Source organism: Corticium candelabrum, chromosome 1 (genome assembly GCF_963422355.1).
Source record: "Corticium candelabrum chromosome 1, ooCorCand1.1, whole genome shotgun sequence".
Taxonomy (NCBI): domain Eukaryota; kingdom Metazoa; phylum Porifera; class Homoscleromorpha; order Homosclerophorida; family Plakinidae; genus Corticium; species Corticium candelabrum.
The window spans coordinates 3209274-3235291 of NC_085085.1; the positions used below are offsets into that span (position 1 = coordinate 3209274).

At 39.9% G+C, this 26018-nt stretch overlaps 2 protein-coding genes and 3 long non-coding RNA genes across 10 annotated transcripts; 4 read left to right on the forward strand and 1 right to left on the reverse strand.

The window, feature by feature from the left end:
* Positions 1–2067: 2067 nt before the first annotated feature.
* LOC134189248 (uncharacterized) lies at positions 2068–4274 on the forward strand. Its single transcript, XR_009971464.1, has 4 exons — positions 2068–2310; positions 2366–2520; positions 2854–2934; positions 4052–4274. It is a non-coding gene; the product is annotated as an uncharacterized LOC134189248 (long non-coding RNA).
* A 326-nt stretch (positions 4275–4600) lies between these two features.
* LOC134176188 (NHL repeat-containing protein 2-like) lies at positions 4601–13249 on the forward strand. The gene is made up of 7 exons (XM_062642904.1): positions 4601–4683; positions 4750–4941; positions 5011–5210; positions 7907–8019; positions 8080–8185; positions 12757–12869; positions 12926–13249. The coding sequence occupies exons 1-7, from the start codon at positions 4601–4603 to the stop codon at positions 13082–13084; spliced, it is 966 nt and encodes a 321-aa protein (XP_062498888.1). The 3' UTR covers positions 13085–13249.
* A 577-nt stretch (positions 13250–13826) lies between these two features.
* On the forward strand, positions 13827–16005 carry LOC134194842 (uncharacterized). The gene is made up of 4 exons (XR_009972254.1): positions 13827–14688; positions 14745–14955; positions 15540–15650; positions 15711–16005. It is a non-coding gene; the product is annotated as an uncharacterized LOC134194842 (long non-coding RNA).
* Positions 16006–17724: 1719 nt separating this feature from the next.
* Positions 17725–20368, reverse strand: LOC134188671 (uncharacterized). 4 transcript variants are annotated; one of them, XM_062656846.1, is made up of 10 exons: positions 20148–20368; positions 19740–20085; positions 19631–19683; positions 19453–19563; positions 19339–19392; positions 19218–19265; positions 19104–19162; positions 18170–18274; positions 18021–18107; positions 17725–17960 (listed from the first exon to the last, which is right to left on the reverse strand). In XM_062656846.1, exons 1-6 carry the CDS (start codon positions 20184–20186, stop codon positions 19233–19235), a joined length of 636 nt encoding a protein of 211 aa, XP_062512830.1. In that variant the 5' UTR covers positions 20187–20368; the 3' UTR covers positions 17725–17960; positions 18021–18107; positions 18170–18274; positions 19104–19162; positions 19218–19232. The 4 variants fall into 4 exon arrangements, 3 of the variants coding, with proteins under 3 accessions (XP_062512830.1, XP_062512825.1, XP_062512838.1); XM_062656841.1 differs by having other exon boundaries at positions 18515–19162; XR_009971380.1 differs by having other exon boundaries at positions 18170–19162; positions 19453–19574; positions 20148–20335.
* A 21-nt stretch (positions 20369–20389) lies between these two features.
* On the forward strand, positions 20390–25262 carry LOC134188697 (uncharacterized). 3 transcript variants are annotated; one of them, XR_009971383.1, is made up of 9 exons: positions 20390–20574; positions 20913–20972; positions 21037–21485; positions 21544–21772; positions 21825–21937; positions 21992–22903; positions 24259–24415; positions 24490–24601; positions 24670–25262. It is a non-coding gene; the product is annotated as an uncharacterized LOC134188697 (long non-coding RNA). The 3 variants fall into 3 exon arrangements; XR_009971382.1 differs by having other exon boundaries at positions 21992–22260; positions 22319–22903; positions 24490–25262; XR_009971381.1 differs by having other exon boundaries at positions 24490–25262.
* Positions 25263–26018: the final 756 nt, after the last annotated feature.

The window sequence follows — 26018 nt, forward strand, 5'->3', positions numbered from 1 at the left end:
TTGTTGCAATGCACATGCGCAGCTCGCATTTTTTAAGTGCCTTGCAGTACTGTGCGCACTTTTAGCACATTAATATCAATGAATATCATTATACAACTACTACAGACGCGTTTCGTTTCAGCGGCAGAAATCGGAATAGGGGTAATATCGTTCTAGAAATATCGTTATAGAGGTAAAGTTTTGTATTGTACGGTATCGGGAAATTTTGGTTTCAGCAGCTTCTATCGTAATAAAGGTAATATCGCTATAGAGGTTATCGTTATAGGGGTAGGGCGACTGTAGTAGCTGCGACAGCGGTTGTCGTAACTTATGTCCCACAATTAGCTCTGCTGGAGATTTTCCTGTGACTGAGTGAGCTGTTGTTCTGTAAATAGTATGCACTCCAGTGCGTCGACCATAGATTTCCCACCTGCTAGTTGTGCCTTTAAGCATTGTCTAGTCACCTGGTTAACCCTCTCCACACCTGAATTACCCTGTGGATAATACAGGGGGTGGTAATGTGCCAAACGCTGTGACACTTCAGCCATTGCCCAAACTCATGAGATCTAAATTGGGGTCCATATCTGTGGTGATGGACACCGGCAAACCTCATCTGACAAATAGATCCTCTAGGTACGAAATCACATCCAGTGCCCGTACCTGCGCGTTTGACCTCTTTGCCGGAAATGGAAACGTTCCACCATGGCATTGACACGATCGCTATATCGCGAGGTTCGAACTCCTGAGTCAACAGCGTACGTAGTTTCTCATATAGGAGGCCACCGGTCTGACCGTGCCCAGAATTCTCAGGCCTTTGAGACCAAGGCAATGCATAACCAGAGCACGCAATCGTGGCTTACCTTTCCCCTCGTCGACGATTCCCGCCGTTAAGACCTAGGGTAAACTCGCTAAACCGTGGACACCTTTCGAAGCAATTAGAATAGCTCCGATCAGAAGTCTTACGACAACCTCATTTAGAAACGCAATTTACCCTTGGCCCTTGGTGATCACGCAGGCTCACTCTCCAGTCTCTAGCTATTCGTTGAGATATTATTATTCAACTAGAATGTGACGTCCTAAAGAGGTTGATATTAACGCTACTGTCGCTAATGGTGGACAGTGGAGTTTTCGCACTAAGCCAACGAATCGTCGATCTATTACGGTAAACAGAACTGGATCTCGAAGCTACGCTTGCAACAAGCTTTTCGCGTCTCCTAGACGTCTATGCAGTCAGGACAGCTGCAGAATTTGCTAGGTTCTGGCATCTCATCAAGCATGGCGCACCCGAAGTGGAACCAATGACTACAGCCGGGATTTTCAATACCTATCCATCCTTCTTTCTCTTTCTTTAGGTCTTGGTAGTACGATTGACCGTAACTGCTACAAAAGGAGTCATTCTCATCGCAGCTTGAACCAGCCACTCCCATTGCAAACGTTGTCTTGGACTTCTCTGATAGGAGGCGAGTTTCTTGACGTTGTAGCTTTAATTTTCCTTCTTGCTATTTTCTGTACGTTTTTAACCTTCCGCTTTTCTGTAAATCAATTTGCAGAAAGAATTTCACCTGCTTGAGATGGCAGCAGTCGTCTGTCTCTTGTGTTCTGTCATAGTGTTAGATCTGAGTCCTGTGCTGCAAAGAGATGTGCAAAAGTGGCATATCTTTCTCTGCATGTATGTTGCGGTTTAGAGTGCAACTTCCCAGACCCGCCCACTTTTGATTACAAGTTGGTTGATTATAACCGTTGCTCGTAGAGGTGATTAAAGAAATCTGCATGGTACTGTAGAGTAAGGCATAGGCTGTGCAACCAACGTACAACAGTGACTTCTTGCGTTGAATATGTAACGCTGCACGATTGTTATGATTTCGTATTGGCAGGATAGTCGAGGCTACTGTCTAAACATACGGGAAAAAGTAAGAAAACGCGGCGTCAACTGGAAGAGCGTACTGTCCCGAAAAGGTACGACGCAGTGCTTGCTACTACAAGAAACCGCGTCGCGGTTGATGACCAATTCGTTCCGTGGTAAGACGTGAAACACCTTTTTAACCAACATAACCCCCGTATATCAAGTCTCCCGTATCCTATCTACACCATTCATGTGACACCAACACAACAACAGTGATCGACTGTTTGTGTCCGATATTGGACATCAGAGAGTTGTAGTGATCGACATGGATGGGCTGGTTATTGATGTAGTCGGTGGGCCTAGTCGTGGATTTCAAGATGGAGACCTAGTCTGACTACAACTCGACACGTTTCCGTGCACCTCAAAGATTAGTGTGGTGCGATGATATGTTGTACGGAGCTGATACCGAGAATCATGCTATTCGAAAGGTAGAAACGTTGGTTTGGTTATATCGGTATGACTGTTGGTGACGTTTGTGTGAAGGTTGATTTTGAAAGGTACGTCGGAAGGTGACAGCGTTAGTTGGGACGGGACAAAGAGGTAGGTGGTGATCTTCAGGGTGCAAAGATTGGTGTCGAACAAGCCATTGGTTCTCCTTGGGATGTCTGCATTGCTAGTTTACCAAGGCGAGTGGGAATGTACGTACTACAGTAGCGCATCGAATGCAAAAACTGCATGTAGGTTAGCAAATCTGTTGACTTACTATGACTTGTCAGTCAAGTAGCATCGAACACAAAAACAGTTTGCCTAGAAATATGAAAATAATAAATATACAAATAGGAACATGATATCATGCTTGTCAACTGCCGCACTTGCCCTGCATTTGTCTTTCTGTAAAGTTGTTTGTTGATGTTTGTGTGTGCGGATGTTCATAGCTGTATGTCGTTTGCACTGTATGCGATTCAAATAAATAAATAAATAAATAAATTAGTGTTGATGCTGCAACATAGAGTTGTTTGTTGTTTATTCAGGCAGTACAGGAGAATGCAAGAATGGTCTCTTTATTGCGATGGCTGGGCTCATCAAATATGGACATATTTTCTAAGACGCAGGTTAGTAAATCAGACAAGCAAGTGCAGTGCCATGACTGCAATATTAAAGCGTAAATGTTTAATGTTATCTTAGTAATCTAATTTGCAGAAAATGTTTGATACAAAATCGATTTATTGACCGGTAGTTGTAACATATGCTAATGTTTGTTACAACTTACTAAATTTGTGGACTTGTTGAAATTTATTGCAAGTTTTCTACACTTGCTAGTACTTTACTACCAATACACAGATCAGAGGAAAATTTTAATTAAATTAACAAAACAGTTTGCTCAACTGAGAGTTTCTTGTAAGCAAAAACAATATGCTATTTAAGTTAAAGTTTACTATGACAACATGGTGTATGAAGTGCACTTAAACTCTCACTTATCCGGACTCCTTTCATCTAGGCATCTCCGTTTACTTGACACCTCATCAGGTCATGTGTTTGTAGTGTGGACCACGTGACATAAAGAGAGTCTTTCCAGCAAACGTCGATTACTTGTTTTTGTCCCAAAATTTAGTTTTATGTATGTATATATATATATATATATATATATATATATATATATATATATAATGACTTTTTCTAGTGACATAGAGTGAACATGTAATGTATCTATGACGGTCCACAGTGTGTGCTTTCAAATTAGGATCGAGACCTAGAGGCAAGGTTACAATAAATAACATTTACTTTGAGAATTGTTCAATGTATATAACTGTTGCAAGAACCTGAAAATTCCGAGTCAAGGCCAGTGCCTGGTCTCAAGCTGCCCGAATAAGGGAGTACCCTTGTCATATCGGTTCCACTATGTAACCGCATTGTGTAGGCATTTAGTGGTATTGATTTGTTATTTAGTGAATTTTTAGTTCTGAAGAGTCACACTTGGCATGTGGTTCACTTTTTTTACATCATCACTACAATGAAATTAATTGCATTCAATGATGGATTGTCTATGGTCAATTAGGAAATGTGATACTCATTAGCATTTGCATTTACAGTGACATTTTGTTTAGCAATGAATAGGTTCTTGCTGTTGACAGCACATGCATTTTCATATTTATCATTATTATCACATACATATATCATCATTGTCACAAACAGCTTGTTACACAAATCTTGTATTGTTGCACTGTTTAGCTCGTATTTGGCTGGCACATGAGTTCGGTTTGTGGGCAGTAGAGCTGAAGAGAATCGCAACAAATATCCTCATAAAGCTGCATTTGCTCAGCCGTTGTGTCTTACAGTGGCTTGTCAGGATGGCCGTTGTTGTTTGTATGTGGCTGACAATGAGAGCAGTAGCATCAGGTCTCTGAGTCTTTAGGATGGAGCAACAAAAGCTGTTGTGGGTGGAGCATTGGATCCCATGGTAATGTAGCTAGCATCTACGATTTTGTTGTCACACAGACTCATGCACATGCACACACACACACACACACACACACACACACACACACACACACATACACAGACATTCACACATACACATGCACACACACACACACACATCACATCACACCACACACACACACACACACACACACACACACACACACACACACACACACGCGCGCGTGCGCACACACACACACACACACACACAAGTATGCATGCACCCATTCACTAACAAATCTTATGGTTTTGTGTAGAATTTGTTTGCTTTTGGTGATTTTGATGGCAAAGGTGTAGATGCCACGTTGCAGCATCCTTTTGGAGTCTCATATAACAGCAAAGACAATCATCTATATGTCGCCGACTCCTATAATCACAAAGTTGCTCACATTTCTCTCTCTCTATTTTGTAAACTAATTCTTGACATTTTAGATTAAACTTGTTAGTCCTTTGACTCGTGAATGTGTCACCGTGTGTGGAAATGGATCAGCAGGTGCAGCTGTTGGCTCATATGGTAGTGCACAGTTTTCTGAACGGGGAGGTTTATGTGTGTCACGCAACAGCTGCAAGCTGTATGTGGCTGACACCAACAATCATTGTATTAAGATTGTAGACCTAGAATCGAAATTGTGTCTCAGGTTTGTCATATGTATTGTGTGGTATTAGACGTTGTACTAACTGGCTGTTTGATGTCAGTTGGTTGTTAGAGAAGCTGCTGTTGTAGAGTCTGAAGTTAAGCAAGTCAAGGAGAGACGTGTGGCTCCTAGAGGAACTGCTGTCACTCAACTGCCTCCATTGTGTATGAGAGATGGGATTACAAGGAACATTCGGTTGCACGTTGAGCTTCCTGCAGGCTATCATTTCACTGACGGAGCTACGAGTTGTTGGAAAATTGTTATTCCAGAAGGTAATGTTTGGAAATGTATTGAGAGTATCGGTAGTGTTGCACGTACTTACTTGATTGTGTGTGTGTGTGTGTGTGTGTGTGTGTGTGTGTGTGTGTGTGTGTGTGTGTGTGTGTGTGTGTGTGTTTGTCGTGTCTACAGCTCAGTTGGTTGCAGAGTTGCATTTGGAGGATGGAAACATCCAGGACGTTGAGATTGTAGGTTCGCAGACAAGTACAGACGTCATTTCCTTGGGCAATAAATTCACACACAGTTGCTTCTCTCGACTCAGGAGTATCAATGAGTACCTGGTCTTTGACAGGGGTGGACTAGACCGGTAGCTTGGCAGAACACCACACAGTTTATATGGGTCGTGTGGACTTGAGGTCCAGTCCCGCGGCTGTGCCAATGTCAGCACTCGTTGATGCTCTGGCCACGCATCAAGGGGTTCGTCAGCATGGCCTAAAACTCTACGTAGCACTGGGGTCGCTACCTAGCAATAGGCTATCTTTGGAACTTTCCAATGGGCATATCCATTGCCCTTTGTGTGTGTGTGTGTGTGTGTGTGTGTGTGTGTGTGTGTGTGTGTGTGTGTGTGTGTGTGGTGTTTGTAGCTTAATTGGTTAGAGAACAAATTATAGAGATGTAGAAACATCCAGGACCTTTGGGTCATGAGTTTAAGTATAGGATGGGCAGAGGCGTAATTTCCTTAGCAAGAAACTTACACACAATTGCCTCTTTTGACTCAGAAGTATGTATGAGTACCTGGTCATTGACTGAGGGTGGACATGACCGCTGGCTTGGCAGAACATCACGCAGCACGGGTACATGTGGTCTTGAGGTGCAGTCCTGAGTGTGCGCTAAAGTCAGTGCCCTTGGATGTTCTGGCCATTCACCTAGGGATGCATCAGCACGGCCTCAAACTCTGACTAGCGCCAGGGACGACCTAGAAATAGGCTGGGGTTCTTTGTTTGTAGCCTCGAAGTTCCAGAGCGTCTCCCAAAAGAAATGGGAGACGGTCTGGATCAACTTCTGATCAAACCGAGTTTGGAAGTAGGCGTAGTTACTTAAGAGAAATGGAAGGGTTGTAACAGTCAAAAACACCTCTTTAGATACTAACGCTATGCCACCTGATGTGACAATAGGAGATCGATTACTACATTTAGAGGTGTGTTCAAACAAGGTGGGTGGTAATCAACTGCGATGGCGGCTAATCTGCAGCGGTCTGCTGTTTGAGATGCATTGAATCAATTTCGAGAGCCTTGGCATTGTTTCAAAGGCACGGTCCAGTGCAGTTTTACATCACGAAAGATGCATACGTTCATGCAATCAATTACGAGCTGTCTTTACACACGATTATTGTCGAACGCCTTTCCCATAAGCTGTACATGTCATTACAGAACTCTCGACGTTCATTGGCCGCCAGTTTAGTGGCGGCAGCTTGCTGATTGGCTGACTTGAATCACTTTCGAACTCGGTTTGATCAGAAGTTGATCCAGACCGTCTCCCGTTTCTTTTGGGAGACGGTCTGGAACTTCGAGGCTTCTATGTTTGGTACTGTCCTGTAGGGCACATCTATTAGTCATGTGTCCATTTTTGTGTGTGTGTGTGTGTGTGTGTGTGTGTGTGTGTGTGTGTGTGTGTGTGTGTGTCTGTGTGTCTGTGTGTCTGTGTGTGGGTCTGTGTCTGTGTCTGTGTCTGTGTCTGTGTCTGTGTCTGTGTCTGTGTGTGTCCTTGAATGCGAGCACTTGCTTATCTCAGTCATATTTCATGTAGACTCTAGTTTTTGATACAAACAATCCAATTACTAAATAATTGCTTACATTATTTATCCACATTCAACTATTAATATTAATTACAACTACATAAAACTTCAGTTAAAGGAGAACTCTCACCAAATACTAAAACTTGTTGAAAGATACAAGGCCTGGTATCTTCCTGCAGGAAACCTAAGGTCCAGACAGCCACAGAAGCAGAGAATCGGCTGTTTAGATGATTCCCCGTATGTACACAAAGTCTACTCTCTCGAAGTAACTACTTTAGATTTAACCATACCAAGTGCTCCTAACTCACCCAAAATTCAGCGAGACATGATCTATGAACTAATCTAAGAAGGGTCTCCTTCTGAGGTTGTATTGCCACAGTCGATACTTCCGTGATAACATTGGAGTCCCAGTGTGCTTTAGTCAACAAATCACAACCTGACACCATATGTCTCAATCCGTACCTTGAAATGTGCACAGGTATTGGTCTTCCTTGCTAACCAACAATCAGAGTTACGCTTATGCTACATACGGGTACTAAACACGCTTACGCAGGTAATTTCAATGCTTTATTTCTTTGTTACGGTAAACTTCTGCAGTAAACTGTTGCAAAGGGTTGAGTCATTAAGTGACAGCTTTCATCTGAGAGATAGTTGATTTTGGTGAGAGTGCCCTTTAAGTAAGTTAGCGGCATTGTCAAGTGTTTTCCTGACTATACATGCAAAAGGTAAGTTAAGGTCACATGTATTGGGTTTTCAAACCTTGAGACAACTTAGTATATAATGAATTTTGGTATTGTTGCAATCACTACGTATAATATTTGTTTTAAACCATTTGTAATGAATGTTTATTCTATAAACACACCAATTATGAATTACTTGTATTGGTCTTGTTTGATTTTCAATGACATTTCTTGTCTTATGCATTCATTCATGATTTTACTTTGTTATTACTAGGATGCCCCATCAAAGTGTTGGGTGACAAATCATGTTCAATAAGTTCTATCCAAGATGTTTGTATTTCTCTTTCTTGCACTTCAGCAGTCCATCTAACTGAATCATCATTTAAGGTAAAATCTATTTTAGAATTAGCTAATTAGCTTAATTATTTCATCATGTGTCTATGTAAGGTTGAAGCTGTGGTATATTTCTGTGAGGAGTCAGGGCTCTGTCGTGTACAGGGTGCAAAGTTTCAGGTTCCAGTCAATGTTTTGGAAAGCAGTGAGATATCAGCAGGTTTGCATGATGATTATATGATGACTATTGAATGTAAAGTGTAACAATGAGCTTTTAGAATAGCCTAGAAATTTATTCATTAAATAATCATGAAATATTCGATTGCATGCCCATGTTAATTTTTTTGCCAAATAGTGCTGCCTTCTTTGTATTATGTTATTGTATTTGTATCTGTTACAATGCTTCTTGGTTTACCACTTTTTCATAAATCATATGCTACCATATTGCTTCTGCGCATGTCAAAGTCCCGTTTGTGTCAATTATTGAGTGCATCATTGTAAGTACACATTATTGTTTCTACAGGAACTACAGTACTTTGTATGTTGTCCATAACGCGATTTTTATTTCTGGTTTAGACAATGACCTATAGCTACTCCCAAACCAAATATTTTTGTTTTTCTGAAATGGCGACAAAGGGCAGCCTTGTCCGTAAATAACGCACTTGGCAGATGGACTGTCCTAAACCATATGTTTCCAACAACACATTATCTTTGATGTAACTTTTGTTTCACAATTTGTTTTTCGACATCCATGGTTTTGTGGTAGGAAGGTTTGGTTGATACGAGAATTTGAAATATTGTTAACATTACAAAATTGGTATTTTACTGCACCTCTTATTGTCTTGCAGGGGTTAGGTGTAAGCTGTTAGCACAACGGTAAATTTGTTTTAGAGCGTGTACCAGTGAAGTGGTAGTTGCATCCTCAAATGTAAAGTCTAAGGAAAGTAATTTGAATATTAGGATAGTGGGCTCATTGTCGAGGCTCTACGGCACCTTGGTAAAACATTTGGTGCTACTAATAGTATTCATACACTTTATGAATGCTGTAAGTATCAGCAAATGGTTAGTAGAACTGGCCTGCCTCATGGCAATTTGCCAGTATCTTTGATTTTAACCTTCAGCAAGCGTGCACTGTAGTATATCTGTTTATTAGTCTGTGTGGTTGTGTCTACAGATTTGTGTTTCATTGTGCTGTTTTGTTCTGCGTGTGCATCGCTACCAAGCTTTCAATTTATGACATGGAATCAAATCACACGAGGCGTTGTTAGATTAGCATTATTTGTAGCGACATAGTTTGTCTTTGTTCGAGAGATGAATTATGTGCATCAGTCTGATTCAAATAAAGATAGGTTACTCAGAGACAAAGGCAGGATATTTGCCAACTAAGACGGTTGATATGAATTTTATATAATGACAATAGGTTCACTATTTGCATGCTCTCGATAAGGGCAGCAGTCAATGTACCAATTAAAGTTAGTTTTTGCAAGGACAGATTGGGAGTGTTGCCATGGTCTACATCCAAAATCTCTCGATTTTTTTCTCTGATTTGGTTTGCAAAGCATAGAACACATGCAGGTATTTATCTGTACATTACATTGAACATTTCTGTATGAAATTTGAACGCTACTTCTGATAACACAAACTATAACTGCCAGTTTAGGTTGAACGATTGGTGCCAACAATTTTTCGTATGCTGTAGTATCTTTCTAGTTCTATGGCTCTGTCATCAGCTATCTAATCCATTTTCTTTCAGCAACATGTTTTGTTTTGTTTGCGCATTGATTACAAGTTATTGATGTTCTTTCCGGTAGTTGAGAGAATTTGAATATAATCGCAGAAGTAATTACGAGTTTGACACATAGTGACACAGCTAATAGTTTGCAGACACACGTAATAGTTTGCAGGATTAATTGCAATGATTTTGTTCGTGTGGTAGATAACCCTCAAGCGTAAAGTCTCTAGCAAAACATAATATAAATATGAGGTTGTAGTGTACTGCTGATCGAGGTGCGAAATTACCGTCTATGTGTTGCGCTCACCTCGTGCACGTCCCGCGTCCGAGCTGATCAGGCGGCCGGGACGTGCACGAGTTGTGTCGTTGACACATAGATAGTAGCTACATCTCCCAGGTACCTGGCCTGCCACATGGCGATACGCCGGTATCTTTCTTTTCCTCACACACAAAATGCGTTTCGAGTAAGGGGCCATTTGTGCTCGTTGACTGCGGACTACGACGCCACACAATGTGATGTCCTACCACATGTTTTCGTCTTTATGTTATTACTTGTTAAGTAAAATGTGTGGCTCCTAGAGGAACCAAATGTTTCTTGCAATCTCCTAAGCTAAACACAGAGGACGTAGTTGGGCTGCGGCTGCGGCTGCGGCTGCGACAGCACTTCCTTGTTGAGCTTCCTGCAAAATGTCATTTCACCGAGGAAGCTACAACTACCTAGATCGATAAACCGTATTACTTTTTTTCAATGACCTCAGAACATAGGTTACTAGATATTCGAGCATGGGCTAGTATTGTTTCGAGCTATGAATCTTGTTGTGTTATTACAGTGAACGTACCTTAACTTAATGATCTGATGAATGGTTAATTTGCTCAATTTTAGACTTATATTCGTATAAATATCTAATAAATATGCTAGGTTAACCATAATACAGATTGAAGTAAGTTGGCTGGTTTCGTAGGTCATCTAAAGTCCTGTCCACACTAGACTAGAATGGATCACGATCCGATCGAGATCCGATCGGGATAGCGAGCGTCCAATATTCTCTTTGAAAACGATACCTCCGCCTCATTTCGATATCACATGACTGATGACCGATGTGTACGTGTGGCTTCTTTGCTTGTGGAAAGCGCTGATACAGCGACGTAAGGTGAGCAAGAACAAAGACGAGTGATCAGTGATATATGTTCCGACTACACGCGTAGCGTACGTGAAGGTAACGCCCACTCTTTCTAATTGGATTCAACAGATCGCGATCGAAACCACCTCGCGATGTGGATCGGACTGATCGCAATCCGATCACGATCGAGTTGTTAGTGTGGACAGCGTTGCGGTTGGATCGCGATCGCATCGCGATCCAGTTGCCAGTGTGGACAGGCCTTAAAGATTTAGCTGCTATGGGGTGTGGCTAACAACTGAATCCCTTCTATCTGCGCCTGTAGTATGTACTACTAGATAGTTAGTATAGTTTTCAGCCATGTCAGCGACTACTGTGCATGCACGTAAATAGCAAAACCTATAGCGGCAGATCATATGTTGATCCAAAAAGGCACGTACCGAGCTCATTCTTCTCATCGGTTCTTTTTTTTCGGTGTTTATGTGAGTCTACTGCATTCTAGATAGTAGAACGACTTCATTCAGATCCAGCTGTGCACGTGGCTGTCTAACCGCATAGCCCATAAAACGAAAACAAGAAAACAGATGCTGGCAAATCGCCATAGGGCAGGCCAGATCCCTCACTCTCATTCTCTGGGAATAAGATATCACGATTTGACTTGTCAATCTAATGTATTTATTAATTAACTGCTTGTGAGAGCATTATCACTATAGTGGGCTCATCATCTGTTGGTAGTCCAGTGTCTGCAACAGAGGATCATATCTCTGGGCGTAGCACGTACGCGCACGTACTCTAGTGACGTCATAGCTTACAAAGAGTAAGTTTGGATGCAGTTTCGATGCCTTTCGCGTCTCTCTCTCTCTCTCTCTCTCTCTCTCTCTCTATATATATATATATATATATATATATATATATATATATATAAAGGAGAGGTGTCTGTCTGTCTGTCTGTCTGTCTGTCTGTCTGTAAGAGCGTTTCTAAAAAATGGCTAGTCTGATCTCGGCCGAATTTGGCTCGCGCACGCCGAATTCATTCGCGTCGAAAGTGAGATTGTGGTCGTCTTCCTGACTTCTCCCACGACGACGCGATTTCCTGCCCATCCCACTCGCTTCCGCTCGCGCGCGAATATCTCTGGAACGGCGCATCGTATCTCCACCGAATTTAGACTGTCCGTTCCTGACGTCGGATGGTAGGCACCGATGGTGTCGTTTCTTGCCGACAACGTCGAAAAGGGCAAGATCAGATCAGCCGTGACTTCGTCTAGATCTAGACGGGGAACCGATTACTAACTAACTGCACGTGACTTCATTTGTCTTCCTGACGACACTCAACAAGACATTGGACGGTATCTCCACCGAATTTAAACGGCCCGTTCCTGACATGGGACGGTATGCACTCCCTGCAGCGGAGAGGAGTGAGAGAGAGAGAGAGAGAGAGAGAGAGAGAGAGAGAGAGAGAGAGAGAGAGAGAGAGAGAGAGAGAGAGCATGTGTATGTTACTGTGTGTGTGTGGGTTACTGTGTGTTATGTGTGTTTTCTAGAATGCGAGCACTTGCTTATCTCAGTCATGTTTGATGTAGACTCTAGTTTTTGGTACTGACAATCGGAATCCAATCACTAAACAATTGCTTACATAATCATTTTATCCACATTCAACTATTGATATTGATTACAACTACATAAAACTTTAGTTGATGTCTAATTCAATTAAGTTAACTGCATTGTCAAGTGTGTTTCTGATTATACATGCAAACAGTAAGTTTATGTCTGGTTTTACAGACCTTGAGACAAATCAGTATTTAGTTATTGTTTTGCACCAATTTGTAATGAATGTTTGTTCTATAAACACACCAATTATGAATTACTTGTATTCGTCTTTTTTGATTTTCAATGGCATTTCTTGTCCTATGCATTCATCATGATTGTACATTTTATGGCTAGGATGCCCCATCAAAGTGTTGGGTGACAAATCAGGTTCAATAAGTTCAATCCAAGATGTTTGTATCTCTCTTTCTTGCACTTCAGCAGTCCATATAACTGAATCATCATTTGAGGTAAAATCTATTTTAGAATTAATTAACTTAATTATTTCATCATGTGTCTATGTTAGGTTGAAGCTGCGGTATATTTCTGTGAGGAGTCAGGCCTGTGTCGTGTACAGGGTGCAAAGTTTCAGGTTGCAGTCAATGTTTTGGAAAGCATTGAGATATCGGCAGGTTTGCATGATGATTATCAACGACGGTTGATACGAATTTTAGAAGTCTTATAAATTTTATTTATTAGTATTTATAATGCTACAATAAGAATATTTGAGCTTTATAAATATTTATAAAATGACAATAGGTTCACTATTCTCATGCTTTCGATACGGGCACTACTCAATGTAGCAATTAAACTTGTTTCTTTGCAAGGACAGATTGGGAGTGTTGCCATGTGCTAGATCTAATATCTCTTGATCTTTTTCTTTGATTTGGTTTGCAAAGCATAGCAGGTATTCATTTGTACATTACATTGAACATTTCTGTATAAAATTTGGATGCTACTGCTGAAACCGTAGACAATAACTGCCAGTTTAGGTTGAACGATTGGATCCAACAATGCTTCATATGTTGTAGTGTCTTTCCAGTTCTATGGCTTCATCATCAGCTATCTAGACCATTTTGATTACAAGTTATTATACAATATGATTGCTGTTCTTTCGTTTTTTTTTAGAGGAATATTTGGTAGTTGAGAGAATTTGAATATAATCATAAAAGCAATATGAGTTAGGCACTTAATGACACATGCATCTAACAGTTTGCAGGATTACTTGCAATGACCCCTGTGATTGTACACTTTGTTCTTGTGGTACTTTTAAGCCTCAAGCATAAAATCTCAAGTAAATCGTAGTACAAATATGAGGTTGGTGCCAGTGCAACTGGGGTGTAGTGTTCCTCTGTATGTTCCCGTGTCTCGATCACGTCCGGGGTACGTCCGCCGTCCGACCTCGCGCTTGCGCGAAGTCAGGCGTCGGGCTGCTCTCGGACATGCACCAGGGCCCGTGCACAGATAGAGGGAACTGCATTTCCCACCAGGTACCACTGCTTGCCACATGGCGATCCGCCGGTACCTTTTTCTCACATGCAATCAAAATACACATTTTGACATCGTGTGCCGTCGCCAAAGCCCAGGAAATCAGACGTGTCACTCAGTCTCTAGACTGTGTCAGTTGGCGTAAACAAAAAGCAATCAAACCAACAGCAGTAAGCGTTTGAAGTGTTAGTATACGTTTGTACTTTAGTTTGTTGTACTGTACTAGTCTAGTAGCTAGAGCACGTGAGTTTGCTCGCGTGCATGCATGCGTCCGTGAGCGTCCCTGTGTTCGTGCCTTCCTCTAGGTAACCGATTACATATTAGACACATTTTGTTAGGATGTCTGTCTCGGCCAGTCAGATTTGCTCGAAAATCTGTACTACGCTGTCAAATCAGTCTTGGTCGAGACACGTTTCCTATGATATCTGTCACGCCGTCTCTACGTCCGTGCGATTGCCGATCCTCCTAACGACGTTGATGATCTCGGTCTCTCGGAAACCGAGAAGAGCGGTATTCGTAAGAAATCCAAACGATTCCAGCTAGATGAAGGGATTCTCTACTTCCAAGACAAGAAACAATCAACACGCAGACTATTACTTAAACGTGTTAGTCCTTGACTCGTAAATGTGTCACTGAGTGTGGTAATGGATCAGCAGGTGCAGCTGTTGGCTCATATGGTAGTGCACAGTTTTCTGAACCGGGAGGTTTATGTGTGTCACACAACTGCTGCAAGCTCTATGTGGCTGACACCGACAATCATGTACTAGGATTGTAGACCTAGAATCAAAACTTGTTTCTCAGGTTTGTCATATATTGTGTGGTATTAGATGTTGTACTAACTGGCTGTTTGATGTCAGTTGGTTGTCAGAGAGGCTGCTGTTGTAGAGTCTGAAGTTAAGCAAGTCAATGAGAAACGTGTGGCTTCTAGAGGAACTGCTGTCACTCAACTGCCTTCATTGTGTATGAGAGATGGGATTACAAGGAACATTCGGTTGCACGTTGAGCTTTCTGCAGGCTGTCATTTTACTGAGGGAGCTACGAGTCGTTGGAAAATTGTTATTCCAGGAGGTAATGTTTAGAAATGTATTGAGAGTATTGGTTGTGTTGTACGTACTTGATGTTGTGTGTGTGTGTGTGTGTGTGTGTGTGTGTGTGTGTGTGTGTGTGTGTGTGTGTGTGTGTGTGTGTGTGTGTGTGTGTGTGTGTGTTGTGTGTCCCCTTGAAAACGAGCACTTACTTATCTCATTCATATTTGATGTAGACTCTACTTGTTGATACAAACAAACCAATCACTAAACAATTGCTTACATTAGTTATCCACATTCAACTATTAATATTAATTGAAACTACATAAAACTTTAGTTAAGGTCTAATCCAAGTAAGTTAACTGCATTGTCAAGTGTTTTCCTGATTATTCATGCAAAAGGTAAGTTTAGGTCACATGTATTGGTTTTCAAACTTTGAGACAAATCAGTATTTAATCAATTTTGTTATTGTTGCAATCGCTATGCAGTATTTGTTTTACACCAATTTGTAATGAATGTTTATTCTATAAACACACCAATTATGAATTACTTGTATTGGTCTTGTTTGATTTTCAATGGCATTTCTTGTCTTATGCATCATTCATGATTGTACAATGTTATGGCTAGGATGCCCCATTAAAGTGTTGGGTGACAAATCTGGTTCAATAAGTTCCATCCAAGATGTTTGTATTTCTCTGTCTTGCACTTCAGCAGTCCATAACTGAAACATCATTTGAGGTAAAATCTATTTTGGGATTAATGAATTAGCTTAATTATTTTATCATATGTTTATGTAAGGTTGATGCTGTGGTATATTTCTGTGAGGAGTCAGGCGTGTGTCGTGTACAGGGTGCAAAATTTCAGTTTCAAGTCGATGTTTTGGAAAGCAGTGAGATATCAGGTTTGCATAATGATTATATGATGACTATTGAATGTAAAGTGTAAGAATGAGCTTTTCACTAGAGAAAGCTAATTGGTATAGGTAATGAACTTAATTAGCTGTCTTTTGTTTTTAGAATTGCCTAGAAATTTATTCATTAAATGAACATGAAATATTCGATTGTATGCCTGTGTTAATTCCTTTTGCCAAATAGTGCTGCCTTCTTTGTATTATGTTATTGTATTCATGTCTGTTGCAACGCTTCTGGGTTTACCACCTTCTCATAAATCTTATGCCACCATACTGCAACTAAGACCCCGTACGTGTTAAAGTCCCGTTTGTTGGCAATTATTGAGTGCATCATTGTAAGTACACATTGTTTCTACAGGAATGAAGAAGCACTAGAAGTGCAAACCCTGGCAGGTATGCACCTTGAAGGTAGTTAGTCGCGCTATGACAAAATCATATGACAGAAATGTATAATGTGGGTAATAAACAAGTAGCATTATTGATATGGTCACAGGTCGAGGTGGAGGTAGGTCACGTGACTACCTGCTACTACTATATTAGGAGAATAACAAGTTAAAGTGTGTAAGGCAAATCAGCTGGCAGAATATGACCTATTACTGAGCCTGTTACTAGATAAAATAATAGAACTACACTAGCTATCAGCAACAAATTGATGTAATGATTAAAGTCAACGTGTTTCCCAATATGCTCTGACTCCAATACTAATTCTTTTAGTACAGTTAATGTTCAGAACCTCTTACCAAGCAACTATGTTAATTAATCTATATATGATTACCGCTGGTTGTCATGGTTCTATAAACATTCAAAGTAGTCACAAGCTACTTTTTCAGCTATTCACAATGCCAGTATGTAGAAGCAATCAAGTGTTCTATTAGTGCAACTGTTTAGGAGAGTGGTATGGAGCAAAAGATGATATCATGGTCTGAGTGGCACACATCTCGAACATAAATGTTAACACATCTGGTGTTAAATTATTGCAGTAAATATGGTCTATAAGAGTAGCCTTGTCTGTAGTAGGAGTGTGTACAAATTGAGAATATCCAAATTGACACATGAGAGCTGCTAGTTTGGAGTCTGGTTTATTAACAAATCTTCATTGAAATCACCCATAATAATTGACACCATGCCAGGAATTTGTGAATACCTTACTTAACGGATTGGTCATAGTTTGTAAGACAGTATCAACTGAAACAGACGGTGATCTATAGATGACCACTAGTTGAAAACACTGCCCACTAGGTACCTGAGTACAGTTACCATGATCTCCATAGCATTATTCTCCAATGAAGCATTATTGCAATCACCAAGTCTGATGGTGACAGAGAAGCTAACTATCACACCACCTTTGTTATCACCAGATAGATGGTCTGCTGTAGCAGCTTGGCAGTTATCACGAACACAATTAAGGAGTTTCCATCTGTGGAGTAAGCCATGTCTCAGTAAAGCAAAGAATACTAGCATATGCAAGTGAGTCATCACAGTCAATATCAGCCAATTTGGCATATAGTGACCTGACATTGAGCAGTGCAAGAGTATAATGTAGATGTGTGGACACGTATAATTTAAACTGAAAGGGACTCAAAAGAATTGTATTTAATCTCTCCATCTCAGCCTTAAACATCCTCGCTAGCTTTAATGGCTGTTTCATTGAAGTTGACTATGTACATATCCTCAACGTTTTGACACAACTAAATGCTATATAATGCCTGTCCAGAATTAATTAAATCAACCACCTTTCATGTCAACTACTATTTGGTCTAATGTAAGTCCTTGCACTTTGTGAATGGTTGTGGCCAAGGCCAATGTCAAAGGAAATTGCAATTGACTAATTTATGAACCATGTTTATCCTTAGTTAGAAATATTGCTTCATGTCGTTTCAAAGGAACAGCCATAAGGTACAGTTGTCCGAACTGACTACATAGTTTGGCTTTTATTCCCACATTAGGATGATCAAACTTGACAAGGAAGTGTGTAAGAGCATTGCCATTGTCAGATACAACATTGACTACTTCACGTCTAGCTCTACTTCACCTCTAGTTCATACGCACAACAGCTCACAAAATTTGGAGTAATTTTTCTGTCACATTTTCTAGACATACTTGACAGAAATACAGGTGCATTTCATCTTTTCTTCTTCCTACAAAGAGCAAAGAATAAGAATAGAATTTGTATTTCGTTATTATCAAGTTGTATATACATTGTAACTCTCAACTTTGACTTCGAGTTTAAAGTTCTACATGCCAAAGTTTGTATCAGCAAAAACTTGATCATAAGCAGCCGCATTCTATACAAATTTACAACCTTCTTAGGTCACCGAAAACAATAAAAAATTTATAAAACATTTACTGATCCTTTAAGTTCTGTGAGTGCTTGTGCTGAGTAACCAAGCAGTTTCAGCTGGTTCATTGAAACAAGTAATCCATTGTTCACCAGTGAGTCACGGATGTTTACCTACGCAGACACAGAAACACAGAGACAGACATAGACACACACACACACACACACACAGACACACAGACCGACACAGACAGACAGACAGACAGACAGACAGACAGACAGACAGACACACACACACACACACACACACACACACACACACAGGCACACAAACACAGGCACACAAACACAGGCACACAAACACACACGAGTCTTTAGTCTTTAGTATTTGTATAGATGAATGTACAATCTGACCTGCAAGAATTATCGCCATTTGAATGAATCAAAATTGACTGTACCCAACAAATCACCAGTACTGTACCATTTAGACTGTAATTTGAGATAGGTATAAAAATATATCATATCAAAGAGTTGATCATGTTTCTATTACAAGTGGTCTACACATGCAGTGATCTAGGTTTACCCTGTTCTTGACTTCCTTTAACTAGAAAATGTTGAAATAGCACGTTTACACACCTGCATGTATCTTCATTGTATGTACAATTTGACACATCCATACATAAATTGGACATACACTGGTACAGATCCATCATAAAGTAGATCGTCAAACATTGAAAGAGTTCATTCAAGGATCTCTTATGCCTTTTGTAGTTTACCATGACATATAAGAATAAGTTTGAAATCTTAAAAGTGCAGGAATAACAGCACATAACTCAAGAACACAAACATCCAAATCACTAGATTTAGAACTAACAGACATTAATCAACAATCTCTATCCCCACCCATCCATACACTCTAGCACATATCTACACTTCAATCTCTACACAGACAGCTGCATAATTTACATGTATTTGCTCTGCACAAATATGGATTCAAGCTTACATCAGCTGATTCTGCAGTCACTTCCAGATTATCATCATCTTCAGAATGTGTCTAACAAACTATTTAAAAAGTATTATTTAATTAAGATATATGAATACATAACAGTTGACCTACCATGGTCGATAATAGTCATGATGAATCTTTACTCTGGTACACTCTTGCCTTACACAAGAAACAGAAAGTTTCAACTTTATAATAAGTGTATTTAATATTTGAATTTTGATTGCAAACACACCTTATAAGAATCAAAAGGCTTTTCATTAGTTGATTCCACCTTCCGTTTTCTTTGCTAGCATGCAGAAGTAAAAGTCAGTAGCCTTGAAGAAAATTTGCACAATCAAGTTATCACCTCAGCAGCTGGTTTCAGAAGAATCCTGTTTCTATCTTCCTGAGCTGTGGCCTTGATCATGACATCAGACTTCCTTTTGCGTTTGTTACTTGCTTGCATGACTTCACGTTCCTAGATAGCAGCTACAAGATCAACTTCAGTTTGTAATTATATACCATGTCTGAATAAAATGTCCTACAGATCGATCTAGATCTAGGTCTATTTGCCGTTTGGCTGGAAGCTTGTGATGTCCTGCACAAAAATTGGTTACAAATAAACTTGTCAGAAGATGATCCAGCAAGCCCTACCTGATCGATGCACTATAAGTGGAGCCTCAATTGGACATCTCAGTATACAATGTAAAGGTAATCCGCGCGAAGACAAGCCATCACCAATACCAAACTCCACACTATGACAGGACGGGCTTCTAGATCTTACTGTGTGATGAGTCGTTTCCACAACTGTCGCCTCGTAGTACTCTCTGTTTGGACTCCAGTAAGCCAGGAAGCTGCTTCCTTCTCTTATTGAGCTGAAGACCACCTCTTGTTCACCGTCAGTCCGCAACCTCCATGCTCTAAACTCAGACACACGTCGCCGTTCCCAATCCTCAGCAAATTCAACCAACAGAGCTAACTGTGGCCGATTGAAGCGATTCTGTGCAAGCAAAGAACACGTGCACTATACGAATCGATCGTATGCTACGCACGAACACGTACCTTCCTCAACAGGCAAGACTTCATCAACGTCAAAACCATTCAAAGTTGACGAGCGTTTTTTCGACCTGGGATTTCTGCCAGCTAGCCACAAGAAACTTTCCTGTTCAGTAAACTTTAGGACGCTGTCTGCGCGAATTTCACGTGCTCAGCATCCTGAAGCTCATTCGTCAAATTCTGCATTGTTCTAACCAAGTGTTGAATCAGATCTGGGATTTTATATCATACGCATGCGTAAACAGCTGTCTGATGGTTTCCCGAAACACATGAAAACGAGGATCCTACAGAGAGCATCTTCGAGATGCAAGCAAAATGGCTTGTTTGATGAAGCGGTAAACCCAAGGATTTATCGCTGACGAATGGGAAAGTAGGCCTATTGTTGAAGCAGAGGCCTAGATGACAGCTGTGGAAGATGACCTAACAGCAAATGGTCAGATTATAGATAAGATTGTAGATCAAACAATGTGGACATGTTTATAGTTCGTATAAATCTATAAGAAACAGAAAGATAGCAACAAATTTATATTAACTAACGCGATAATTTTTTATTTAATTAAATTTTAGATAGATACAACACAAGCTCTTCTTGTTCTTTCCTGGAATTGTCTCTTAACTCAAACGTCTTAATGTCAATGTCTGATCTCAGTGTTGTTGTTAAACATTCATGTAATATATAGCTTAATAATTATAATGTGGTTACTTAAAACTTGTTTTATCAAATGGATCAGCTAGCACAATGATTTTGTGTCAACGTCTTGTTTTGCTTAGGTGAAAGTGGGGAGGGTTTACAGTCTGAAGCTTCGAACTTTGCTGTTGACGATGTGATCGGTAAACACCATCCTTGCAGTTCATTTTTAGTACAACTCAATTCAAATGTCTCATTGCTCTTCAGATAAGGACAACGAGGAAGGCTGCCAGTATGATGGTTACAGCATTACTTTTGATGATGACATCAATGAAGACAGCCTAGGCAGTGATCGAAACAGTCAAATATTAGATCAAAGTAGAGAGAGGGAGACTGACATCCTATTTCGGTGTGATGATAAATATGAGGAAGGGCAGCATAAATTGTCTGCTCAAGCTTGTAAAGACCTAATGCAGCTTGTTTCGGCTCACTTTTCGTTAGGTCTCTGTGCTATGACCTCGTTGTACTGCCTGAAATCATATCTTACTAAAACCTGTGCTCCTATGAAACCAATGAGAGCATTTGTACGTCCCAGCTGTGAAGACTTAATTGCAAACAGTGCAGCAGACCAATGTAGCAGGGAGCAATGTCAAGAAGCAACTGCAAAATCTTATGAATTTTTTATGTGAAAAATGTACTATCTCGACTGTTTAAAGGTTTGAATTCATCAGCAGTGTTTAATTTTGATGTTTGTTTTAATTTCTGTTTTTGTAGACAGTGAATTATGTTTGAAACTTTCTGCTTGTTTTGAGAAAAGAAATAATTCTGATATGTCTGATATAACAAGCGGCAAAAGATACAGGAATATGACTACTGCATTATTATCGAAGTGGAATATCACACTGACTTTGAACACGGATGGTGTATCTGTTTTTAGAACTTCACGAACTGTGTCTCTTTGGCCTGTGTATCTTACCATTAATGAACTTCCTCCTCAATGCAGGTAGGCAATGAAATTAAGTGCTAATTTGTCTACTTATTATGCCATGTCATAGATTTTCACTCAAGTATGCCATTGTCTGTGCTATTTGGTTTCATCCATCGAAACTGTCTATACAAGCATTTCTACAACGTCTGATGAGTCAGCTGAAGGAACTGTCTACAAATGGTAACATGTTATGTCTTGCTATTTGAACTTTATTAACTCATTGCTCACGTGCAGGAGAAACTTTCAAGACAGCTGAAGGATTGCAGCTCTGCAAAGTTAATCTGATTTTCATTACTTGTGATGTACCAGGCAGGGTAATGGTCCTTTGCATGAAGCAGCAGAATGGACAGTATGCCTTTTCTTATTGTTATAATCCAGGCGTTACTATTGGCAGTGATCACCTTTTATTCGATATTGGCCGATTAAACACCATGCTATTGCCAGAACCCATGCCAGTGTTGTTAGTGATATGACGGAGGCAGTAGATCTACGACATCCAGACAGTATTTATTAACAATATGTACATATGTATTTTGCAGTTACATTTTTGTTTTGATGCAGGTCAAGGAAATGCTGAATGTAGTATCTCCACTCTTAGCAATACCGGGATTTGACGTAGTAGAGGGAACAGCTATTGTCTGGATGAACGTAGTTTGCTTGGGTATTACTCGATCACTGCTTGACAGGTGGCTGAATTTTTCTGAAGAAATCTACTTTATTGGTGATAAGACAAATATCTACATTTATATATGCACCTACTGTAAACTTTGCTATGTAAGAGTCTTAATTTTGTGCAGGTAACTTTCCTTGTTAAGCGTCTCCTTTCAATTAAAGCACCTGACCACTTTAGTCGAATTCCACATACGCTGAAAGAGTTTTCCACATGGAAGGGTATTGTTAATAATCAGACATTTTATTGGTTGTCTTTAACAGTAAGATAATATTTTTTAGCTAGTGAATACAGATCATGGCTGTTTTACTGGTCTCTTCCAGTGCTTAGAGGAATTCTGCCAAGAGAGTACTATATCCATTACAGCTTACTTGTTGGATGTCGTCTCCTTTGTGGAATGAAGATGTCTTCCAATGATATTGATAGAGCACGACAACTTTTGCTGAAGTTTTACGAAAGGCATGAACTGCTTTATGGTATGTACTACTGTGTTGAAATACCTTTGCACATACATTCAAAGTAAAGGAAGTTAGTTTGAATGCACGTTCGTTGTGCCCTAAATTTTTCATAGATGTTGCATGCACTGTGAAACTTTGCAGGATTTTTACGACACCATTTTAGCAAGGCATGCCACCTTGTTTGCCCAGGATCTATTTCAATGCTACTGTCTATTCTTTGATTAGATTAGACTGCAAATGTTTGCAATAGCTCTGTTGTCTTTTAGACGTTTGACATAGTTTTTAGAAACTACACAGCCAAGTTTTTTGTCTATTGGATTATCTACTAGATGCTTTTAATGGAAGGCAATGAATATGGGAACAGTTATTCGTATCAAAAGACACTTAATCTATAATTAATTGTATCAAGAGACTAATGTATGCCTTCTGTAACTCATTAAGTAACTAAACTATTTATTTTGTTTTATTGTGTAACATGGTTATTGCGTACTATGTAGCTGCTCTTACTGGTAGTACACCTGCCACGTTTTGTCATAAGATAATCACGTACAATTGTCGACTTGTGGAGACTACACTAGAGTATACAATTTACCAATTTACATCATCTGCTGGTATATGAATACTGTTAGTCTCATTTGATTATAATGTGTTACTCATTAATTTGATAGAATTTTGGCATTACACAAATAAAGTATTTATTTGAATATTCTTGGACTATTATGTGGTATTTTTTCTTTCATTTTTTATGGGATCACAATGGCCAAAGTAGGTGTTTGTTTTGAGCATGAGAGATCATAGCAAGAACTCTTTGTAATGCTAACACAGGTGATTACATTTAGTGCAAGGGAAATGACCAGAACCTTGCATGTTATTACTGTTGTGGCAGTAACTTTATGCATTGGGTAACTCAGAACTGTTATAGATATATATATACAAGGCTTTTTAGTTGCTGGTATTCAAAAACTATAAAATGAGAACAGCCATTTGTATTCTTGCTAATTAAATAAGTCTTTTTAGTTTAATTTCCTGTTGACTCAAATGTTATTTGGAGAAATATATGGTATGCCTTGTATCTAAGATAACTAACTAATTAATGAATGAATGAATGAAAATTTATTTATTTAAGCATATGTTGTGTATAATTAATTTGAAAAATCTGGAAAGAGCTACTAAAATTTTTTGTTAGAACATGTTCTACAATGGTGTTCTATAGGTACACTGTACACACCTGGTACAGTAACTGAAATCTGTGTATTTATGTGATTACTTATGTGTAGTGAAAGTAATGATATTCAAACAGTGGACACTAAGTTTGTAATGCTTGCTAACTTTGGTTGGCTGTCATAGCATCATATGTACCAAACCATGTATAGGTACAACAACTTGCACTATGAAGATGCGTATCTTGCAGCATCTTTCAGAGTTTGTGGAGAGATCTGGACCATAATGGGCCTCGACTTGTTTCTTTTCGAAAATTTAAATGGATTACTAAAAAAGTTTGTGCATGGAACAAGATTTGTGTCTAATCAGGTGAGAATTATTGGTATTTGAAGACAACTTTTTGGACTTGTTGATAATGTCATAATGTCTGTTGTATTGTAAAGATTGCAGCTGCAGTATTATTGGTGCAGTCGATTCCACAATTGTTTCCTTCTGTAGAAGAGGATGTGCTTTCACCTGAAGCTGTAGCATTGATTCAAAAATTCGCCATTTTCAGTACAGTCACTTAATTTGATATTCCAGAAGTTGACATTCACAGTCTTTATAGTTTTGGGTTTCTATAGCACTGCTGGAAAATGTTACAGTACTTTTTTGTGCTCATCCAAAAGGAGCTGTTCTTGATGACAAGTACGTCGTTGCTATCAACAAGGTACTTCAAAGAAAGGGGAATTACCCAATTGATGGCAGAAGTCTTGTCACTATAAATAGAAAGTTATATGTGAATGGTATCATGGTGCACAGTCGAGCTACTCAAAAGTCTAAAAGAAATTCATATACTGTGGAGTGTCATGATGGAGATACAGTTTTGTTTGGCTATGTTGAACTATTCATTACTAATAGGGCCCAACAGTATGCTGTCATTTGAAAGTTCACATTAGAAGAATGGCCAATATGTGTGCCTCAAGGAAATGATCTTTTAGATATTGTTTCTACATTTGGAGACTTACAGGAGCTTTTGGGTGAACACTGTATTCCTGTTTCTGAAACTGATAATCTGGTAGCAGTTTTACTAGACAGCGTTGTTGCTCAAGTAGTTTGCATAGAGATGCATAGTTCTTCTGTTTTGTATTTGGTACCTATGCCGGATTGCACTTGAATGTGATTTGAATGATATGGAATTTCATCTGATAGTATAAAATAAATGTGAAATTGTTGACAGCACTTTAATTGGTTGTGTTGTTCACACACACACACACACACACACACACACACACACACACACACACACACACACACACACCACACACACACACACACACCACACACACACACACACACACACACACACACACACACACACACACACACACACCACACACACACACACACACACACACACACACACACACCACACACACACACACACACACACACACACACACACACACACACACACACACACACACACACACACACACACACACACACACACACACACACACCACACCACACCACTACCACCACCACACACTCATTGGCATATAATATATACGCCGCTAGACGAGAGCGAACACTTCGCGGCTAAAACGTAGCGAAGGGCATCGCTCTAGTGAAGTCTCGAACACGCAGCGAAGACCCACGATCGCGACGTTTCGTGGTACTTTCGCTTCAACTCGCGTCGAAACTTTCTTACCTAGAGGAGGGTCGTGAACAAAATAGTGAGCAAAACAGGGGCTGTCTAGCGGCAGACCATATGGTCATCTGAAAAGGCACGTACCTGGCCGATTCTTTTTGTCTGTTCTTTTCGGTGTCCGTGTGTGTACTGCATTCAGTGCTAACGGCACATCAACGACTGCGCTGTGCGCGTGGCTGTCCGCATCTAACGTAGGGCATAAGATAAAAAGATTCGGCATATCGCCATAGGGCAGGCCAAACCTTATATAAATTATATAAATTAATATAAATTATATAA

Bases quoted from the DNA above. Each gene is read 5' to 3' on its own strand.
- LOC134176188 (XM_062642904.1), top strand. From the start codon at position 4,601: ATGCCACGTTGCAGCATCCTTTTGGAGTCTCATATAACAGCAAAGACA. The intron at 4,684-4,749 runs GTTGCTCACATT...TAAACTTGTTAG, and splicing joins CCGACTCCTATAATCACAAA to TCCTTTGACTCGTGAATGTG. The intron at 12,870-12,925 runs GTAAAATCTATT...TGTCTATGTTAG, and splicing joins TAACTGAATCATCATTTGAG to GTTGAAGCTGCGGTATATTT.
- LOC134188671 (XM_062656846.1), bottom strand. From the start codon at position 20,186: ATGGTTTTGACGTTGATGAAGTCTTGCCTGTTGAGGAAG. The intron at 20,086-20,147 runs GTACGTGTTCGT...TTGCTTGCACAG, and splicing joins AGTCTTGCCTGTTGAGGAAG to AATCGCTTCAATCGGCCACA. The intron at 19,266-19,338 runs GTGTGTTTGCAA...TTCTTGTGTAAG, and splicing joins AGCCTTTTGATTCTTATAAG to GCAAGAGTGTACCAGAGTAA.